General features: G+C 44.5%; 1 protein-coding gene across 1 annotated transcript; it reads left to right on the forward strand.

Moving 5' to 3' along the window:
• Positions 1–28: 28 nt before the first annotated feature.
• vezt (vezatin, adherens junctions transmembrane protein) lies at positions 29–20,560 on the forward strand. The gene is made up of 12 exons (XM_012873809.3): positions 29–184; positions 993–1,136; positions 7,541–7,630; positions 7,714–7,898; positions 9,779–10,063; positions 13,026–13,184; positions 13,996–14,143; positions 15,074–15,447; positions 15,613–15,806; positions 17,813–17,919; positions 18,018–18,225; positions 19,480–20,560. Exons 1-12 carry the CDS (start codon positions 149–151, stop codon positions 20,016–20,018), a joined length of 2,469 nt encoding a protein of 822 aa, XP_012729263.2. The 5' UTR covers positions 29–148; the 3' UTR covers positions 20,019–20,560.

A 20,560-nucleotide genomic window follows, 5' to 3' on the forward strand; every position in this document is an offset into this window, starting at 1 on the left:
CGGTAAATGGACACCGGCTTTGTGGGAGTTGTAGTTCCAACCGACGATTAGCATACGGCTAACTCCTAACTTCCCAACCGCTGCTTCGGACAACTCTCGCCTCCAACCTGAGAATGCTGAATGGGCTGCGTATCGATGGCGGAGAGCAATGACTGAGGAGTTTGACGAAGATGTTGTATTTGAGGTTTGTACAAGCGCATCTCTTTTCTAAGCCAGCTGATGCTTTGTCATAGCGATTAGAGGTACATTTGAGCTCATTTGACAGGCTAACAGGTAAGCTAGCGTCCGGGGTTAGCAGCCCCCCACAGCCTGTTGCAGTGTAATCCAGAGCAATTCCAAATATTTGGCTGCGTTTCTGAGCTTTGGTGGTCATGAGGGAGGCTGAGCCGGTGTTTCAGCGGCATTTTTTTTTTAATGAGGTGGGGAGAGGGGATGGTCACGTCCAATGCTGCTGCGTCGGATGTGAGAAATGACACACTCCTGTGTTGCCCTACGCCTGTGTGTTTGCTTGGTGACAACATGAGCTGCGACTTCGTGTGACAATGCATGTGAGTAGCCATTGTTTGCTATAGCTGCAGTGCAGGCAAGGGAGGCGGTTGGCAGTGATGAGATGTCTGAAATGCTCCTCTGCAGGGGTTAAACACATAGAAGAGCTGCTTAGAGGGATCTAGCCCAGGAATATGGGCTCTGCAGCTGGGGATAACTGGCTCAGGCATCATATGGATGAAATCACAATTGCATTACAGACTGCACATCCCTTGTTTGTTTCCATCTGACAAGCTTATTCTTGCTCTTTCTGTTTCCCAAAAGCGACTCCCGCAGCGGTGTAGATTTCAAACGATCCAGCTCATTAAGCCAAAGTTGTCCAGCCCTGGATAAACACAGGACCAGCATCCTTTGATCTTCCTCTGTCTAACCTGGCATCTGTTTTCCTCCTCCTCCTCCTCCTCGTTCATATCAGTGAGTTTCACAGTCTGTCCGTCTCTCTGCAGAACTCCCCGCTGTTCCAGTACCTTCAGGATCTAGGGCACACCGACTTCGAGTCATGTCCGACAGCGTCGCAGGAGGAGGAGGAGGAGTACGGTGCTGCAGAGGAAGACCTCAACTCTCCTGGCCGAGATAAGCAGAAAACCTCAGTGAGTTCTCCTTCATCCTGCTCACAGATATGAGTAAAGCCTTTCTTTGTGTTTGTGAGAAGTCATGGAAGTTTTTTTTTTTTCTTGGTTTTATTCATTCCGCTTTTAGGAGAAATCCAAAACGAAGCGTTCATATCCTAAACCGCTTGATATTTCGTCTTTTCATTTGGTGAAGTTAGACGGTTTTCACCCTTTTTTTTACATGATGGTAAGAAAAGTATCAAGGTAATATGGTGCATCATTCTTTGTTTCTTTGCAAACTAAATCAATTCATCTTTTTGGATCTTAATCAGTTTATCATCCGATAATGTCAGACAAAGAAAATAGTCTGTTTGGATCATATTCCCTAACCTATGTCCATCAAAACCCATGTCCATTCATCCCTTTAGCTACCAATCTGTTCATCTGATCCTCCTCCCTCTCTCTTCCTTTTTTTTTTTTGCAGATTCCATATTTAAAGTGTGATTGTTGCAGAAATCTATGCTATAGATTCACAGCAAACATTTTATTCACTCTTTAAATTTTGCTTAAAAGAAGGAGACGTGGATTTTGGGTCTGGAAAAAATATTAGATTTTGACATGAAACACGTGTAGTAAACCTGCTCTTAAGTCGCACAGACACAAAATGTCATATAATTGTATAATAATAATAATAATAATAATAATAATAATAATAATAATAATAATAATAATAATAATAATAATAATAATAATTAGGCTCATCAAGCATCAATTTCCCAGTTGGATGCCCCTATTCAGTGTCCATTCTAATTTTCTGTTGTATGCCTGTGTTGTTTTGTTTCTTTTTGCATGTGTCATTTCCCCTTTAATAACTTGTGCAGTCAGATAAAAGTAATTAATTAGACTATTGACCTGGATGAAGGGGTTCCTGGGGCCCTGGGGGCACTTGGAGTAGGGCGCCTGGTGGATCCGGCTCCGGGGTCTGTTGCCCCCATCTGGGAGGAGTTTGGGAGGCCTACGGGTGGCCTACAGCAGCCGCTTGCGGCGCTCTTTGGGAGCTGCGTGTTGACGGACGTGGGTTACTGACCTGGTAGCTGTGCTGCCGCTGGGTGGGGCCGGGGTGGGTCTGGGGTCCCTGGGGCGCGCCGCCCTCGGGCGCGGGCCCCGGCGGGGCCTCGGGGGTTCCGGTTCCGGGGGGTGTGCCGCTTTTGGTGTGGGCCGGCGTGCGCCCGGGTGTCCGCCCCTGCACGGGGCCTCTGGTGCGCTGGGGGGTCTCGGGGCCCGTTGAGCTGGTAGGGGGGCATGGTCATTAACACCTCTGGGCAGATGCTCTTCTCCTTTATTGGAAAGGCACTCTGCCAGTGGGGGGAGGGGGAAAGGAGGGGGAGTAGGGATCTACCCAGCCTGGATGTCTACTGTCGAATGTATGGGGAGTTGTTTGAACGTTAGTGTTGGGGAGGGATTAAATCCACGGGTGGGGGGGGGGGGGGGGGGGGGTTGGGGGGGTTGACGTTCTGGTGGGCTTGTGTCCGGCCCCCTGTCCCGGTCCTGGTCTGTGTCGTCTTCCGGTGCGGGTTTCACCTGGGGGGTGGGGTTGGGGTGGCTCGTGCGGGCCGGCTGGCCAGGGTCCCCCCCTATTATTATTATTATTATTATTATTATTATTATTTATTTATTTATTTATTTATTTATTTATTTAGTTTAAGTAGGCTTGGTGGGTGGGCTGGGGGGGGCTTAGGTGTTGGTCCTGGTGGGTGGTTGGCTGGCGGGCCCTGCGGCCTCTCCCTGGCCCCCGGGCTACGGTGGTGCCGCTGGCGAGGCCCCCTTCTCTAGGTGGGGCTTTCGGGGAGCGGGGGTGCCTATTGGAGTCAGTAGGGGAGCTGGCTCCCTGGGTTGGCTTCCCAGTCATTTGCTCCCCATCCCCGGACTCCTCCCTCTGCCTGCTCCATCACGCCGCCACACATGCAGGTCATGAGGGAGGGGGCGTTACTGGAGGTTGCCACTTTCTGGTGACGCCCCTCTCCCCAATTTTATTTTGCATCTTAGACACTTTCACTTCAAACATTTTTCACATCACACACTCATATAGGCCATGGTAGGGGGGGGGGTGGGGGGAAGACGTCTGGGAGGGGGCTTATGTTGTGTGGGCCTCACCTCGGACGGCTCCCTTCACCTCCTCTCCCACTTAGACATTTAGGGTTCTGGGCAGTCACACGGAAGGGGTGCGCTGGCAACAGCTTCCTTCCGAAAGGGGGGTGGGCTGTGCCGTGCATCCCCTTCGGCGCTCCCAGTTTTTAAACGCACTTGAGAACAACATGCAACAACACAACATTTGAGCAGGCGTAGGGAGGGTCGGGGTCTTCTGCACACCCCCGTTCTCCGATGGAGGCAAGGAGTCTGGGGCCTGGAGGAGGTGCGGGCCACTGTGTCCGGGGTCTTGGCGGGGGGCTGCGGTGTGCAGTCAGCGGCCTACCAGGTCTGGGGCTGATGCCTCCGCTCCCCCCAGGGGGCGGGGGGCAGGGATGGCAAGGGTAAGGTGGGGGGAGGGAGTGGGTTTATTAGGTATTTAGGGGGAGGGGGGGGCTCTGGCCGGGTGGCTCGTGCGGGTCGTGTTGGCCCGCCCTCTTGGGGGGGCCCGGTCCGGGGGGCGTCTGGTCGGGGGCCGGGGCCGGGGGTCGGGCACAAGCAGTCGTATAGTCGATTTGGGGTGTCCCCCCCCCCCTTTGGTCAGTGTTGGATGTGAGTGTTATGTGGGAATGTGTGTACAGCGTCTTTTTTTTTTTTTCTGTGTGTGGCGAGTGGGGCACAAGGGAGGGATGGGGTGAATGAGTTTTTTTTTTTTTTTTTCAGGTATGGGTGTGGTCCGCTCCCTCTCCCAAGAACATCTCAAGTCTCCGATAGGTGCGGAGCCCATCCCCCCACGTCCTGCCCTCCTCCACTTCGTTGGCGGGCGCCTTGGCCCCCTGGCGCATTAGTTGGCTTCGGGTTTGGGGCGGGTTCCCGGGCGTGCGCCGGCCCGCTCCTGGCGGCCTCTTCGCGGGGCCTGGCCCCCCGGGGGGCGGCCGGGGCCCTCGTCGCGGGGGCGGGGCGCCCCTGGGGCCTCTGGCCCTCAGGGCCCATGGCCGGGACCACTTCAGCGGGGCTGGCTGCCGGCGGAGCCCACGGGCTCGTCTCCGCGGCTCTTGGGGGCGTCGGCATTGCGGTGGCTGGGGGATTTCCTCGGGGTCGTCTCTGCTCCTTCCTTGGGGGGGGGGTTGCAGATATCCTGTGTCGGCCCCTCCTGGGCGACCTGCTTTAGGGACCCCTTTGGGAGTCCGGGGTTACGGGTCCCCTGACGCCTGCCTCTGTGCTCGGGGAAGGTGGCTCTTTGGTTCTCCACAATCACTATCAAGCTATTTCTGGATAATCTTCACCTAAACTAGTGCACTTTCACATCTCCCACTGGTGCTGGGTCCCAGGTATTAAGTGTTCACTTATATACAGTAATCTTATAATTTATTTATTTATTTATGTTGTGTCACTTTCTTTTTTCAAATATCACATTACACATGTCAGCTTACATAATAATATATATGATTTAGTAATGGCATCTAGGTGTTAATAGAGTGTATCTGTTGCTTTATGTCTGTAGGTTGTGCTGTTCTTTTTGTGTCTCTTTCCAGGTGATGGAGCAGACAGAGGACATTTTATCATTCTCTTCCTTTTATCTCCTCTTTCTTTCACCTCTACTCTTTTTTTTTTTTCTTTTCTTTCACTTTTTGTTCTTCCTTTACTCTCCCATTGTCATGTCCATATAATTTGAAATTCTCCTTGCAGGAATCATAATAAAGCTATTTACAAGCATAAATCAAGTGGAGCACTATGGCGAAAGCTGTTTGCTCCACTTGTAAAAGCAAAATCTGTCGAGCTCCATCTAAACGGAGTTGCGCTCGCCCGGCTCAGGAACTTTCCATGCATGTCACGCTTCCTTTCCGGCATTCTGTTGTTCTAAGTTAAGGAGGACGAGCGACTGGGATCCGACTCTTCCCTCCTCCAGACGTTTCCTGGAACGCAGATAAAGGTTCAACTCAGATAGATGGGTGTCGGTACCTCAGAACTGTCAATGTCCTGGTCCGATTTGCTGCTGTGGTTCATGCAAACGTGTGTGAATATTTGCACCGTGTCACAAGATGCGTTCTTTTAATTGGGTTAAATTGGGGGAGATTGGTTGTGGGATTTCTTGCAGCCAGCATTAGAAGATGAAAACTTTGCTCCAGGTGCAATACCACGTGAACTGTACGCATCCAGAGGAACTTTCCTGGGATATAACGAAGACATATGGGTTATTAACAAGATGAAACGTCCCTCTGTTTGTGTTTTACTGTACTAAAGTACCCTGCGCCACAGCTGCTTCATATTTTACAACCTCATTTGCCTGTTTTTCGTTCTCTTTATTGCACTTAAGCTGCTTAAACAAATATGTCCATATTGGGGAATTTCTCAGTCAACCAGTAAATAATTGATCTATAATTTCAGGTGAATTCCTACTGTTCTCTCATCCCAGTCTCATATACTGTCTAATAAAACTAAAACAGAGTAGAGGATGCGTTTGCTGTGATGTGTCTCTTGCAGTCTGTGTTTTTCCAGCTTTGCACATCTAGAGAATTGGGTTTCTGTCCCGACTACCTTGCAAAATGTTTTTTAAATCCACTCGGCTTGTGATGAGAGCATCTGTGAACAGCAGTTTAATATGTAAGTGTTGTTGCAACAGATTCTCCAATGAATTTTAGCTTTTGGATATGGTTAGATTTGAACCATCCTGTTGTGTCGCTGTAGGTTTATGGTCCTTGTTCTGCATAATTTTTCCTCCGCTTCATAGTTGTAGCATAAGGAAATGGGGAAAAATGTGAAAAAAAAAAAAACTCACATTGGAACAACATAGAGGCATGATCAATTCCTGGCTGTAGGGGAATCAGGTTAATCGTGTTTTCCACTTTATTTCTGCACGGGGAGCTTTACATTAGAGCTTTAAAATGCTCAGCTCATAGCTGCAGTTTTCTTGGAGGCTGCAGCAGAATACAGACGGGCGTCGCTCTGATTAAACCAGAGTAGTAGCTGGATTTGAGCCACGCAGACCTTTGCGTCGTCTGCTTATGATCATTGTCTGTGGCGCGGCTCCGGGCAGAGTTGTGGCCTACTTCAGCGGCGCAAACACACTGTTATGGATGAAGCTGCTAATCAGTGGCGTGTGCATGTCCTATCAGTAATCAATACGGCTGCGGTTGTAGACTAAACACGCTTAACCGCCTCTGAAAATAAAACAAACACGCGTCCCGACACGAGTCCCATTTTCACTCTAACGCTGCAAGCAGATTAGGGTGAAATAAATCCCGCTCACAATCAGGCGTTATACAGTGAGCATTCTTTTCTGGGGTCTTGCAACAAAACCCTGCAGCATGTTTTTTTTTTTTTTGCAAAACCCGGAGCTGTGGTAAAACGGTGTGGATGCCTGTGGTGGTTCGCCTCGGCAAAGGTGCTGACGGCGGGATATGCTGGTGCTGCACTGCAAAAACTAAACTAAAAATAAGTCAAATATTCTTAAACTGAGTGTATTTGTCCTTGATTTGAGCACACAAATAAGATGATTTGCCAATGGAATAAGATTTCTGCACTTAAAATAGGAACAATTCATCTCCATCATCTTATTTCAAGTGCAGTATATCTAATGATCTTATTTTAGGGGTCAAAATACTCATTCCATTGGCAGCTCATGTTATTTACCTGCTTAAATCAAGGACAAAGACACTAAATTCAAGAAAATTTGACTTAATTTTAGTTCTGTTTTTGCAGTGTGGGAGTTCAGACGGTACAGAAGCAAGAAATAAAATAGGTGACACACTGCAAAAATAGAACTAAAAATACGAAAATATTTCTTGAAATGAGAGTATTTTTCTTTGATTTGAGCGGGTAAATAAGATTATTCGCCAATGGAATAAGATTTTTACACTTAAAAAGGCACAATTCATCTCCATCATCTTATTTCAAGTGCAGTATATCTAATTATCTTATTTTAGGGGTGAAAATACTAATTCCATTGGCAAATAATTTTATTTACCTGCTCAAATCAAGGAGAAATACATTAATTTCAAGAAAAATTTACTTATTTTTAGTTCTCTTTTTGCAGTGCATGTTTAAATCTGCAACAGGGACGCAGATGCATCCTGGTGAGATTAATTTGTGCAACAGTCCTGCCGTATAAAATCCGCCGCCAGCACACATTGCTATGGCATGAAATGCTCCGTCTCCTGGGATGCTTCTTTTGAGGCGTGAATAATTGTTTGTGCAGGATTGTTGGCTCAGGTATTCAAGCATCAAATGTTCCCAATAACTTGGAAACGTACACACAGACGAAACTGTGGTGAATTATTTTCTTAACTTGTCTGTTTGCCCTGTGGGACTTGCAGGGAGGATGTTTATGGAGAGTAGTCGAGGCGCTGCGGAGATGGAGTCCCCTTCACCAGGCAGCTGAAGCTCATAAGCTGGAGCAACAGCTGGTAGGTCCACAAATCAGCTGCCTTTTTTGTGAAATGCCCGTTGTTTACGTCTTGCTTCATTGGTTCCCCTCGCCTGGTCACAGGACAGCGTTTTCGGCCAGTACTCGGTCCGATGCATCCTGGACCAGGACGTGCTGTTGCAGGAGGACGTGGAGCTGATCGAGCTGCTGGACCCCAGCCTGCTCACGCTGGGCTCGTCGCCCCCCGGCTCCCCCAGACGAGCGGGCTCCCTGCCCAGGCCGAGTCTCGTCCCCAGACCGTCGCTGTGGTATTTCCCTTTTAATGACGTGTTCATTTAAAACGCACAGCGTATATGAATTAATAATAAGCATGTGAACATGCCCGAGTTGGCCAAAAGGCTCGTTTTCATAGACAGCAGCCCCCTGACAACCCTGCGAGAATACGCAGGTACATCTAAAAAAAAAAAAAAAAAGTAGAAAGTTGTGATAAAGCTCAATATTCTTTGTCAGTCATTTCAGAAAGTGAAACCTAAACATTATATGGATTCATTCGTCATAGGATGAAATATTTCCAGCCTGTATTTTCGTCATTTTGATGATTATGTCTTACGGGTAATGAGGAAATTTAGAATATTGTGAAAAAGTTAACGGTGAAAACTGAGGATGTCACACCCTAAATAACCTAAAAAAAAACTGCGGTCTGGGTCACAATCATCGAGAAGACTGCTGACTTGATACATGTCCACTGCAAAAACGGATCTAAAAACAAGTAAAATGTTCTTAAAGTTAGTGTATTTGTCCTTGATTTGAGCAGGTCAATAGGATAATCTGCCAATGGAATGAGTATTTTGACCCTTAAAATAAGATAATTAGACATCCTGCACTTGAAATAAGATGACGGAGATGGATTGTTCCTATTTCAAGTGCAAAAATCTTATTCCATTGGCAAATCATCTTATTTACCTGCTCAAATCAAGGACAAATACACTAATTTTAAGAACATTTTACTTATTTTTAGTTACGTTTTTGCAGTGTCCAGAAGACAGTCGTCGACTCCCTCCGCAAGGAGGGGAAGCGGTAAAGAAGCTGGTCGTTCAGAGTGCTGCATGCAAGCATATTCATATAAAGTTGAGTGGAAGGAAAACGTGCGCTAGGAACAGGTGCACCAGCAGCATTGAGAAGACCGTCTCGCTAAATCTATTCAGGAATTTGGGGTCAGCGCATCAAGAGCTACTACACACAGACAAATCCTACACATGGGCTACAAATGTCTCATTCCTCTTGGGAAGCCTCTCCTGAACCAGAGACTGGACTGTTGCTCAGTGGTCCTCTGGTGGATACTAATCCTTATCAAGGAGGAAAGCACACTACTCATTAATTAGAGCAAGATGCATCTTTGTTTTTGCAATTTTATTCAAAGGCATAGAGCGTTTGAACGTCTCTGTCCCAAAGCAGTCAGGACTTGGCACCGGCCCACACTGTGACCATGGATGCTGTGCTGGACTGGCCAGTAAACTGGACCGATCTGAACCCTGTGGAGAATTATATTATCAAGAATATGAGACACACCAGAGCCAGCAATGCAGATGGCCTGAAGGCTGCGATCAAAGCGGCCTGGACACCTCAGCAGAACCCCAGGAGGATCGCTTTCATGCAGTAATTCAAGCAAAAGGAGCCCCAGCCAAGAATTGAGTGCATAGAAATGGACATAGTTGTTAAAAGCCTGACAATCCTGTCTAAAATATCCTTTATTCTAATTGATCTTAAGTAATATTCAAATTTTCTGGGACAACATTTTGCGTTGTCGTTATCTGTAAGCCATAATCATCAAAATAACAAGAAGTAAAAGGCTTGAACTATTTCACTCTATGTGTAATGAACCTATATAATATGTGGTTTTCACTTTCTGGAGTGACCTTTTTTTATGATATTCTATTTTTTTTCTCTTATTCAGCTCTGGCTTTTAGATGCCTATATCCCACATTTCATCTTATTGGCATTTTCCATTTTATTGTCTGTTTTTGACTCTCCCAGCCTGTGCAATCCTCTCATTTGTTTATACATTTAAATAAATACAAACCCCGGCGTAAAAGAATCGTAGTCTTTTTCTTTCCTCTGGGTTTAATAAATGAATAACTACCATTGTGTGTTTTTCCCTCTCAAACTGTAACCCGTTGCATTTTGTCAGGGACGTAGCGGGGCTGCTGGGTCTGGCTGCCGTGCTGCTAGGAGCCTGCTACTCCCCTGACAGCCTGGGGTCTCTGGCTGCTGCGCCATGGGGGCTGGCCCTGTTGGGCTGGGTGGGACTGAGGGGCTTCACGCTGCTGAGACGAAGGCGCATGCAGAAAGACGTCCAGACCAGGGCCGGCCGGCTCCAGACTCTGGTCCACAACAGCAAAACTCTGACGGGACTGGCCCGCAAGGCCCTGCGTCTGGTGCAGGAGACTGAGGTCATCTCCAGAGGGTTCACCCTGTAAGTGTGCTTGTTTCACTCTTCCTCCCATCACAGGTCGCTCACAAACTGTGATTAGAGCGCCTCGTCTAGGTTTAGGCTAGAGAGGCATTATTAAAGCGTGATTTTAGTATGACTTAGTGATACAGGCTGGTTCCCTGTAGGAGACTGGAATCATTTAGTTTTAAACTTTTATAGTGAACTGCCTGATTACGAACTTAAAATCCCCTCCAGTCAGTGACTGCACCATCGCAAAGGAGGGATTTCTGCCACAATGCCCTTTTTATTGCTTAAAACACCTTAGCGGTAGACTTTAAACTCTTTTTTTTGAATAAGCCACCTACACACTGCAAAAACGGAACTAGAAATAAGTAAAATATTCTTTAAAATGAATGTATTTGTCCTTGATTTGAGCAGGTAAATAAGATGATTTGCCAATGGAGTAAGATGTTTGCACTTAAAATAGGAACAATTCATCTTACTCATCTTATTTCAAGTGCAGGATGTTTAAATATCTTATTTTAGGGGTCAAAATACTTATTCCATTGGCAAATAGTCTTATTTACCTGCTCAAATCAAGGATAAATACACTAATTTTAAGAACATTTTACTTATTTTTAGATCCGTTTTTGCAGTGCATTTGTCGCAGTTTATTCTATCAAAAAGTGAAACTGACTTTAGATGGTATCCGTGAGCTTTATTTCATCGCTGGTTTAAGCCCGTTAGACCTACATTTTGTGAAGGAAGACTTTTACTTTGAAAAACGTGTTAGAGCTTTATTTTGTTAATACATAGTTATCTTTTTAATTGATAGTTTAAGGAGTTGTGTTAATATGCGATATTTGGGTTTTGATTTTGGCCAAACTCCCATCAAAAGTAGTAGCAGACCTATTTCTTCTGGAGATGCTTGTCTGGAAAGTATTTAAAGGTACATTGCGCAAATTTTAAACACGGGCAACTGTTTGAAGTTTGAACACAAAAAATAAAACAGCCACAAGCGCTTCTCAGACTCAATCACAGACTCTACTCAAAATTAATAAAAAACAATTGTCTGATGCAGTGGTTCTAACACATGCATGTGTTAGATGTCTCTCTGTTGCGGCACACCTGGGTCACATGATTGCATGAGCTCCTCTGCAGCCGTCAGGTGCTGCAGCAGCCTTGTTAATCATTCATTCATAAATGTCAGGTGTGCGGCAGCAAGGAGATTGAGAACCACTGGTTTAGTGCAGCGGTCCCTAAACATTTCTTGGTGGGGCCCCCCCTGTGATGTAAAAGAAAGTTTTTTGCGTCCCTCCCTCCAGCCCATGCTGAACAAAGAAAAGCCAAACTGCAGTAAAACACAATAAAATAAACTGCAATCCTCTTTAAATCACAAAACTACCTCTTTTTAAGCGTAAGTGGTTTTTTTTTAGGTTTTTACAGCACTAGTGGCACATTTTATGTACAGTAGGCTGACAGGAAAGGGGGTATGAGACATGTGGCAAAGGACAACAGGTCGGAGTCGAACCTGCGTCAGCCACGCCGAGGGCTAAGGCCTCCACACATTGGCGGTGCGTGCTAGCCACTGCACCACCAAAGCATACCCCCTGTAACTGTTTTAAGTTTAACTGTCTATTTTACTGTGTAATTGAATTCACCATAATAATATTTTTTAAATAACCAAATTTTTCCAGGCCATTTCTACTAAACATCCCTGGTAATTACACTAAGCCTCCCCTAGGGGGTGCGCCTTTTTTTTTTTTTTATCCCCCTAAAAAACAACTATTGACTCAGTATGAAATATTTCCTTTCAAAATAAAATATTGTTGCTATATAATGAAGTAATATTTTTAAATTTCTTACCTGAGAAGATATTACACGTCTAAAAAAAAAGACTTGAATTCGCAACGGCAGGGCCATTGCTTTTTTGTCACGCGACATTGGTGTAATTTCAACTTGTCACCAGAGGGGGCAGACTTCAACAAAAATCCTGGAACCTACCTAGTGAACCTTTAAGTTAAATCGGTTTTTTTTTCAAAGATTATTTGTGGAGGTAGGTTCCTGCAGGTATTCTGTGATAGTTTACCCATGATAGTGCTAAATCTGGGATAAAGTTACGTCTAGTTGTTTACTTAACTGCTTTTAGAAAGTATGTGAGTTTCAGACAGGAAAAAGTGAAAAAAGTTACTGTATATGATTAGTTTTAAAACTCTAATCTTCTGTGCAGCATTGGTAGGCGCCTCATATATGATGATGAACATCTGTTGTCAACTGAGTGGCAGCTTTTTTATTTATCAGACATCTGAACATATATTCTTTTCTTCCTTCCTCCCTCCTTTATGTCCTACAAGCCTTAATTCATTCATTCATTCATTAATTGTGTCCTGCTTGTTTTTCTTTTTTTTCTCCTTTATTTCATTGTGTCTTACCTCCCTTTTATACTTCCTTCTATTTGTTCCTCCTTACTCCTTGTGTCCTACCTCCTTTTTTCTGTCCTTTTATTAAAGGAAGCTCATTTCTTTCTTTCTAGTTTCTGGTTTTTGTAAGCGCCACACTAAAGTCCTGGCTATTCTAGGAATATCAGCCACAGATGTAGAGTGAAAATGTAGTATTTTTATATTTAACATTTTTTAACTGTAAACGGCAGTCTGGGGGTTTAACCCTGCTTTATCGCCTTATTGATGTTAAAAATAGCTGAGTGAGCTTTTTTGCCTCAGTAAGAGAGTGGTTATTCTGTCCGTCCCTAATCTACTTGGAATACAAAGAAAAGATAATTTAGCAAAAACAAATAAAATGTCCCGGGGAACAGAACCAGGTATTTTTACAGTTTTTTATTTTTTATTTTTTTTAAGATGAGCCAAGCTGTTTTTTGTACCTTGTGTTGTCTTCTGTTGATCCTTCAGCGTACAGTTCATGTCTAAATCGTCCGTCTTTTGTGTTGTGTGTGCCCCCCCGCCTCCTTGGGACGTCTCCACAGTTGTATCACATTTCACTTGTCAAGTTTGCTCGACAGGGTGAGTGCGGCCGGCTCCTTTAGCAGGGCGGGGCCCGGGGCGGTGCCGCGCAGCCAGCAGCTGATGGGACTCAGGAAGGTCCTGTACCGGGCTCTCCGCTCGGCCTTCCGAGCCTCGCGCAGGGCCACCTGTCACATGCTCAAAGCATATCCTTTAGTAGAGAAACATTGGGACCTCCATGACATGTTTATTCATACGTTGACTTGTAAAACTTGAGGCATTTCAGCTGATTGTTGTTTGATTTGTGTTTGTGTGTTAATGTAGCTTTATAATCACACCATAGTTCAGGTTGTGTCATATTTCCAGTTCTTTTGCTCCTTTTTTTTAAATTTTGTCTCCTTTTTCACTGTTTTCTTTTTCCCTTTTTGCCTTTTTTTTGGGGGGTCAGAAATTAGGGCTGGGCGATAAATCGATTTAATTGATTAATTCGAGTTTACATTTTTTAAGAATACATTTTTGGAAAATCGGGATTTTATTTTCCCAAATTAATCATTGGGCTTCCGTGAAGAGATCAGCACGCAATGCTGAATACATGTTTAGGAAAATATATTGTCAAAATATTGTAAAAGGAAACTTTTTTTTTTACCGTAATTTACTCATTTACTTATTTTTTTAAACTTAGTTTGAAGTTACACAAGTGATGTGAAGCCTGCTCTTAAAAGCAAGTTTTTAAATTAATTTCTTTTATTTCTTTTTATTAAAAGAAAAGGAGAAAAAAAGAAATCTATTAATCGGATTTGGCAAAGTAAAATTGGAGATTTTATTTTAAAGCCATATCGCCCAACCCTATCGGAAATCCTAAACCCTCCTTTTCATCACTTTGAAATAAGAGCCTCTTCTTTTCTTTTTTTTTTTTTACTGAGACATAAACCAGGAACCCACGAAGGTTTTTAGACGTAAACATTGCTATCCCAGATGTGCTGTTGTGTGTTGTTTTTTTTTTTAACTCGTCCAAACGTTCCCGCTGAACTCTGAGGTGGACAACATGACCAACTACGTGTGCGCGGTGCCTCTGAAGGAGCTGGGCCTCGGCCTGGGGATCGAACACCTGGGGGACGAGCAGGCGCAGGAGCTGACGGATGACTACAGCCTTCCAGCCCTCAAGGTTGGGCCTCGGGGATGGTGTAGAACAGGGGTGTCAAACATACGGCCCGCGGGCCGGTTCCGGCCCGCCGAACAGTTTAGTCCGGCCCGGTGGCTAAATGCATTGTCGTTATTCATTATTTTTCCAGTGTCCTGTCTGGCAATGTGGCAATACGAATTGTTGTCTTAATGCCAAAATGAGCTCATCAGATTTGACTTTCACAAGTGGAGCAGTACTGCTTTTGCCATAGTGCTCCGCTTGATTTATGAATGTGAATAGTTTTATTATGATTCATGTGGGGAATATCTCAAATGATATGGACACTACAATGGGAAAGTAGGAGAGGAAAGGAAGAACAAGAAGAAAAAAGAAAAGGTGAAAGAAAGAGGAGATAAAAGGAAGAGAATGATAAAACAATTATTGAAAAAAAAACATGTACTTTGTTTAATTGAAAATCTGCAGTTCCTATATTGTCCACGAGGGGCGCTGTGTTTTAATCAGCAGATTAAGCTTCAGGTGTGGAAAAATTTAAATCATTTCTTAATTTTTATCTGTTTGATGTATTTTGTCATGCAGGACTGTTTTTAAGTTCCAAAAAATGTGAATACATGTTTTTCAACATTGTACAATCACTGTGATCAGTTCTTATGCATAATGCACAAGTAAATGTTTAACTGAGTAAAAGTATTGTTGAAATTGCACATACTTTTCTTAAAAACGCTTAGGTTATTCATAATATATTGTGTAAAAGTGAAATTAATTTAATATAAAAATCAACAACAAGTCCACTTTTATTAGTTCTATTTAGTCTTGCAATGGGTTTACTCGTGTCGCCCTCTTGAGATCAGATTAAGCTGTATGTGGCCCCTAAACCAAAATGAGTTTGACACCCCTGGTGTAGAAAGACATGGAACGATCGCATTTTCTGATCAAACCTTTTCTAACCTGCAGATGCTGTTCCAGCTGTGGTTGGGTCAAAGCTCCGAATGCTTCCGTCGACTCGCTCTCCTCCTCTCGCCGCACCGAATTCAGGAGTCTGAGGAGGGCGCAACCAAAGAGGACGCCTCCCCGCCTTCGTCTCGCTCGCCTCCTGCACCTCCGCTGCACCGGTCCGTCGCCGCCGTGACGGAGCCCCTCCATCACGCTCTGGCCAGCTGTCTCGCCGACGTGCAGCGCAGCTACGACTTCCACCGGCACTTCGAGACGCAGCCGAGGACGACGGGCTCCGATAGGAACGGACGGGCGCGGGAGAAGTGCCGAGAGCTCAACGCCCTGCACACATCCATCCGAAGCCTGCAGCTGCACCTCAAGGCGCTGCTGAGCGAGTGAGATGCAGGCACACACAGACACTCACGACGCGCCTGATCGCGCTTTCTGCATTAGATCAGAGGCAGATTAATTGCCAGTCAGCACACCTGCAGGATGGCACTAAGCGAAAAGGGACGAGCAATTAGCACGAGCGTTCATCCCCGCCCTGTTTGAATCTACAGGATGATCATCTTGGAGGATGATCTGGAGAAGCTGATGGTGTCCAGGGAGGTGACGGAGCTGACGCTCGATGGCTACCAGGACCTGAGAGAGCGGCTCCAGCAGCTGCAGCCTCACATGCAGGCCAGCGCCGGATGCTGGGAGGATACGGTCAGCCAGGTGGAGCGCATGCTCAGACGGGCCAATGCCTGTCCAGGTGAGCCGAGATCATTAAAAAAAAACTTTTTTCAAAGCCATTTAAGACACTCCACACAACGGACGTGACGCCGCCTGTCAATCAAACTCAGAGGGTCGTCAGTAACTGACCAATCAGTGATCGCCATTTGTCCCTTAAGTGAAACGCCCCCTACCTGGAGGAGAGCAGTTTGCTCTTTCCCACCGGCTAGATTAAGGCTGAATGATTTGTATTTTACCTTAATATTGTAATTTAATGTGATTTTTTTAAATTTATTTTTTCAGTTTAATTTATCAAGCTTTTTAAACATATACAAACAACAAAACAATCTGTTTCATCGCTGTGCAGATCAGGGGCTAAAAGAGCCACTGCATCTCAACTCGGAGCAGAAATGATTGCGTTCTGCCTACGATAAATTTCAACCAAAATTGCGATTTGATTTAGACTTTTCTCTGCATTAACCACAAGCAACAAAAATGGCCTTTAGATAAAGATGTTTGTAAACAAGGACTATTTAAAACAAGAACTTTTAATGTTTTTATTAATCAGAATATTATTCAAGAGAACACTTTTAATTAAGTTGGACATCAATCCTTGTTGAACATAAAGTGCAACCAACAAACAAGTTTATGTGTTTAAACTGATTGACCAGAACTTAATGCTATGGTGAGATTCCTGAAAGTTTCTGGTAAAACAGTATGATTATATAAACTAAATAAAACTATATAGATAAAACTAGATTATCTCACTGCTGCAACCGTCTTCCCTTCCATGTGGAGCCAAACCCACTTTAAACATATTACTGACACCTAAATAACATCAGATTGACTAATTGTTACATAGCCAAAAATTGGAAACTGCAGTTTTTTAAATTGCGATTATATTGCAAATGCGATTAATTGTGCAGCCCTAGACTAGATCCCAGGATGTTGCGTTACAGATGCATTTTGGTCAGAGGTCTTATGATAGAAAAACACCAGTAAAAAGGAGTCTAGTTAAATATAAAAGCTGGATAAGTGGTAGACCGTCCTCATGAGGAGCTGAACACAACAGTGATTGACGGGGAACTGTCCCATGTTCACCTGTACGAAGGGACTCAGTTTGGTTCATGACGGTTAAATGAACGGCAATGTTTGACACTAGTTCTGCTGTGTTTGGGATCTATACAACTTCTTGTTGCCTAAGTGTTTCTTTGTCAGCTATAATCAGTTAACATGACTCTGATTTTCACAAAGCGTTTAATAGGTAGTGTAAAGTCAAATCTGCTCTGCTAATTAGGGCTGCGACAAACAATGATTTTCATAACTGATTAATCAGTCAATTATTTTATCGATTAATCTGACAAAAATTTTTTTTTTTTAAATTTCCACCTCTTTTCTTCCAAAATAGAATATTAGATAATAAAGGATTTTGCTATTTTATACTGCCTAGATTGTCAGTCAAGCCTTTAAATGTCAGTGTTGTCTAAATGAGCAGGAATTTAAAAACAAAGCAGAAGTGAAGCTGTAAAACTTTGGTGTCAAATGCAATGCACTATTTTTTTTTTTATATACCTGGTGATTTTAAAATCTAAATGTGTTTACATCTGCCAGACAACTAAAAAACGGGTCATCAATGGGTCTTTTTACGAGAGTCTGCAAAGATCCTTTTCCCTCACTGTAAAAACGGAACTAAAAATAAGTAAAATGTTCTTAAAATGAGTGTATTTGTCCTTGATTTGAGCAGATAAATAAGATGATTTGCCAATGGAATACGATTTTTGCACTTAAAATAGGAACAACTCATCTCCATCATCTTATTTCAAGTGCAGGATGTCTAATTATCTTATTTTAGGGGTTAAAATTCTCATTCCATTGGCAGATAATCTTATTTACCTGCTCAAATCAAGGACAAATACATTTATTTTAAGAACATTTTACTTATTTTCAGATCCATTTTTGCAGTGCTGTATGTCCCAGCTTGGTGCTTGAGAGGAAGCGGGTCAACCGCAGCAGGGCTAGCGGTAACCTGTCGCCTCGTCTGTACAGGTAACGCCGACCACACTGAGCCGTTCGTTCCTCCTGCTGCTGAGGTTCCTGCTCCTCCTCCGTCCTACCCGCTGATCCTGGACAGAGACCCGGTGCCGGAGGAAATGGTAAGCGGGGGATCCGCGCCTTTTTCGGCTAACGACTCGTGTGGCGCGTTTGCCTCACATGCAGATGCCTATCCCCCCCGTGTGTGTCTTCTCACCAGGAGCTGGAGGCCTACGTCTCCGACTCTGACTCGGACGGGGAAGGGAGAGGCTCGTGGTCCGACATGCTGTCCCCGGAGGAGCGGGAGCGACAGCGGAGGGATAGGGAGGAGTCGCGGCGCGTCCTGTCGGAGCTGAAAGCCGTTCTGGGCTTCCGCGCGTCCGATGGGGAGAGGATGAAGAGGAAGCAGATGCTGTTCAGCGACCAAGGTCTTCACTGGAGTTATTCTTGGAGGGTGGGGGAGGGGGGGGCTGCTGCTGCAGGCTAAAGCGCCTTGCTCTGAATGACAGAGTAGAAAAGCTGCTCATTCCTGCTTGCATGCAGTATTATGACCACTGTCCTGTACCCGGCTTAAGTTAATGTGCTGTAGAACTGCTCATGCACAGCACCATTTCCTGCTCATAATTTCGCTGTGCTTCAGTATGAAGACTTTTGATCTGCAAGAACACTGCAAAAAGGGAACTAAAACTAGGTAAAATCCTCTTGAAATTTGTGTATTTTTCTTTGATTCGAGCCTGTAAATCATTCTATCTGCCAGTGGAATAAGATTTTTGTACTTAAAATAAGAACAATTCATCTCTATCATCTTATTTCAAATGCAGGACATCTAATTATCCTATTTTAGGGGTGGAAATTCTCATTCCATTGGCAAATACTCTTATTTAGCTGCTCAAATCAACGAAAAACATACTAATTTTTAGGAAATTTTACTTACTTTTAGTTCCCTTTTTGCAGTGAAGCCATTTAACATGCACAGTACTTAGACTTATACAGCTTTATTTGTCATTTTGTATGCACAAAGTGCGAATAGAAAGAAATTTTGTTTGCATACAGCTTGAAAAATCACAGTAAGTTGCAGTAAATTTCAGGATAAGGATGAGGCAGCGATTTGTGTAAACAATTGAAATGTAAACAATGTAAACAATGCAGGGGAAATAGACAGTGTGCGACTTTGAGTACATCTCAAAACTATCAATACCCCAGAATTATGCCACACACTGCAGAAACAGAATTTAAAATAAGTAAAATGTTCTTAAAATATGTGTATTTTTCTTTGATTTCAGCAGGTAAATAAGATGATTTGCCAATGGAACAAGATTTTTGACCTTAAAATAGGGACAACTCATCTCCATCATCTTATTTCAAGTGCAGAATGTCTAATTATCTTATTTTAGGGGTCAAAATACTCATTCCATTGGCAGATAATCTTATTTACCTGCTCAAATCAAAGACAAATACACTAACTTTAAGAACATTTTACTTATTTTTAGATCTGTTTTTACAGTGCATTACAACCGCAAACTTCAGTTAGCTGAGCGTTGGGGATTGGAGAAGTAAAAGGAAAATGCTACATGGGTTTCTAAAAAAAAACCATCAGAATGGCGGTTGGGGTGGGTATTTGTATTCAGACCTCTCAACTTCATAAGTGAATCATAAATGGTGCTTTTCTGCCTTTCTTACAGCTGCTGCATCACCTTTAGTTCTAACTCAGAGTCCCGATGCTGCGAGTCCCGTGGACGGCGCAGAAACCGGTGCCGAGGAAGGAAGCTACCTATCGGAGCTGCGTGCAGGAAACGAAGGGCAGGAAGGGGAAGGAAAGGACGACGGGGTGAGGCCCGACCCGGTTACGGAGTTCAGCTGCGGCTCGGAGGAAAAGGAGTTGGGAGGAGGACCTTCTGTTTGTGACGGAGGAGGAGGAGGAGGAGGAGGAGGAGCGTCCGAGCTGCACCAGTATGATGGCGTCCTGGAGGAGGAAGAGGAGCAACAGAACGGTTTGGACTGCTTCCTGAAAGCTAAAATCCCGGCCGTGTCGGTGATGGACAGACTGACGGAGATCCACGGCTCAGAGGCGCTCAGCTTTAGCTCCGCCCTCGCTGCTCAGGTGGCGGCTCGCTCGCAGTCGCTCGTCAACATGGAGGAGCAGACGTTCGGAGACGACGATGATGATGATGATGAGGAGGAGGAGGAAGGAGAAAACTCCACAACCTCAGAGAAGGATTAGACGTTGAGCCATTGAGCTTTAACTGAGCAGAGACAGTATTTATGCCTGATTGTCTCCGGTCCGGTCCGTATTACGTCCTGTTCTCATCTGACGCTCCACCTGTCCGTCCGTCACTCCGTCTCCGTTCTCCGCCTACGACTCCTACTGCTGTGGAAAACTCAGGAACAAGAACCACCAACGCGAAAAAGCAGAAGCTCCCAGCGTGGCGGTGGGCTTCGAGTAGCAGAACACCGTCGGTTACACCAAGATCAGCGAAACCTGCAAGAAAGGCGCCTCTGTCATTATTAGCACTTTTTATTTAGCTGATTGTTTTCGCCGTCGGTGTGAAAAAATTACCCCAGACGGTCACTGCTGATCCACTAAACGAATGTTTATTATGAGTTTGTCCAAATTGATGGAAGTCCATTTTTGTTCATTTATATTTCACCTCTTGCTTTTTTAAGCTTATAGCTCGGGCGTCACGCTGCCTTCTTTTACTACACACTGCAAAAACGGATCTAAAAATAAGTAAAATGTTCTTAAAGTTAGTGTATTTGTCCTTG

The sequence above is a fragment of the Fundulus heteroclitus genome, chromosome 17, assembly GCF_011125445.2.
Source record: "Fundulus heteroclitus isolate FHET01 chromosome 17, MU-UCD_Fhet_4.1, whole genome shotgun sequence".
In the NCBI taxonomy this organism is placed as follows: Eukaryota; Metazoa; Chordata; class Actinopteri; order Cyprinodontiformes; family Fundulidae; genus Fundulus; species Fundulus heteroclitus.

Bases quoted from the DNA above. Each gene is read 5' to 3' on its own strand.
- vezt (XM_012873809.3), top strand. From the start codon at position 149: ATGACTGAGGAGTTTGACGAAGATGTTGTATTTGAG. The intron at 7,631-7,713 runs GTAGGTCCACAA...GCCTGGTCACAG, and splicing joins ATAAGCTGGAGCAACAGCTG to GACAGCGTTTTCGGCCAGTA. The intron at 18,226-19,479 runs GTCTTCACTGGA...CCTTTCTTACAG, and splicing joins GATGCTGTTCAGCGACCAAG to CTGCTGCATCACCTTTAGTT.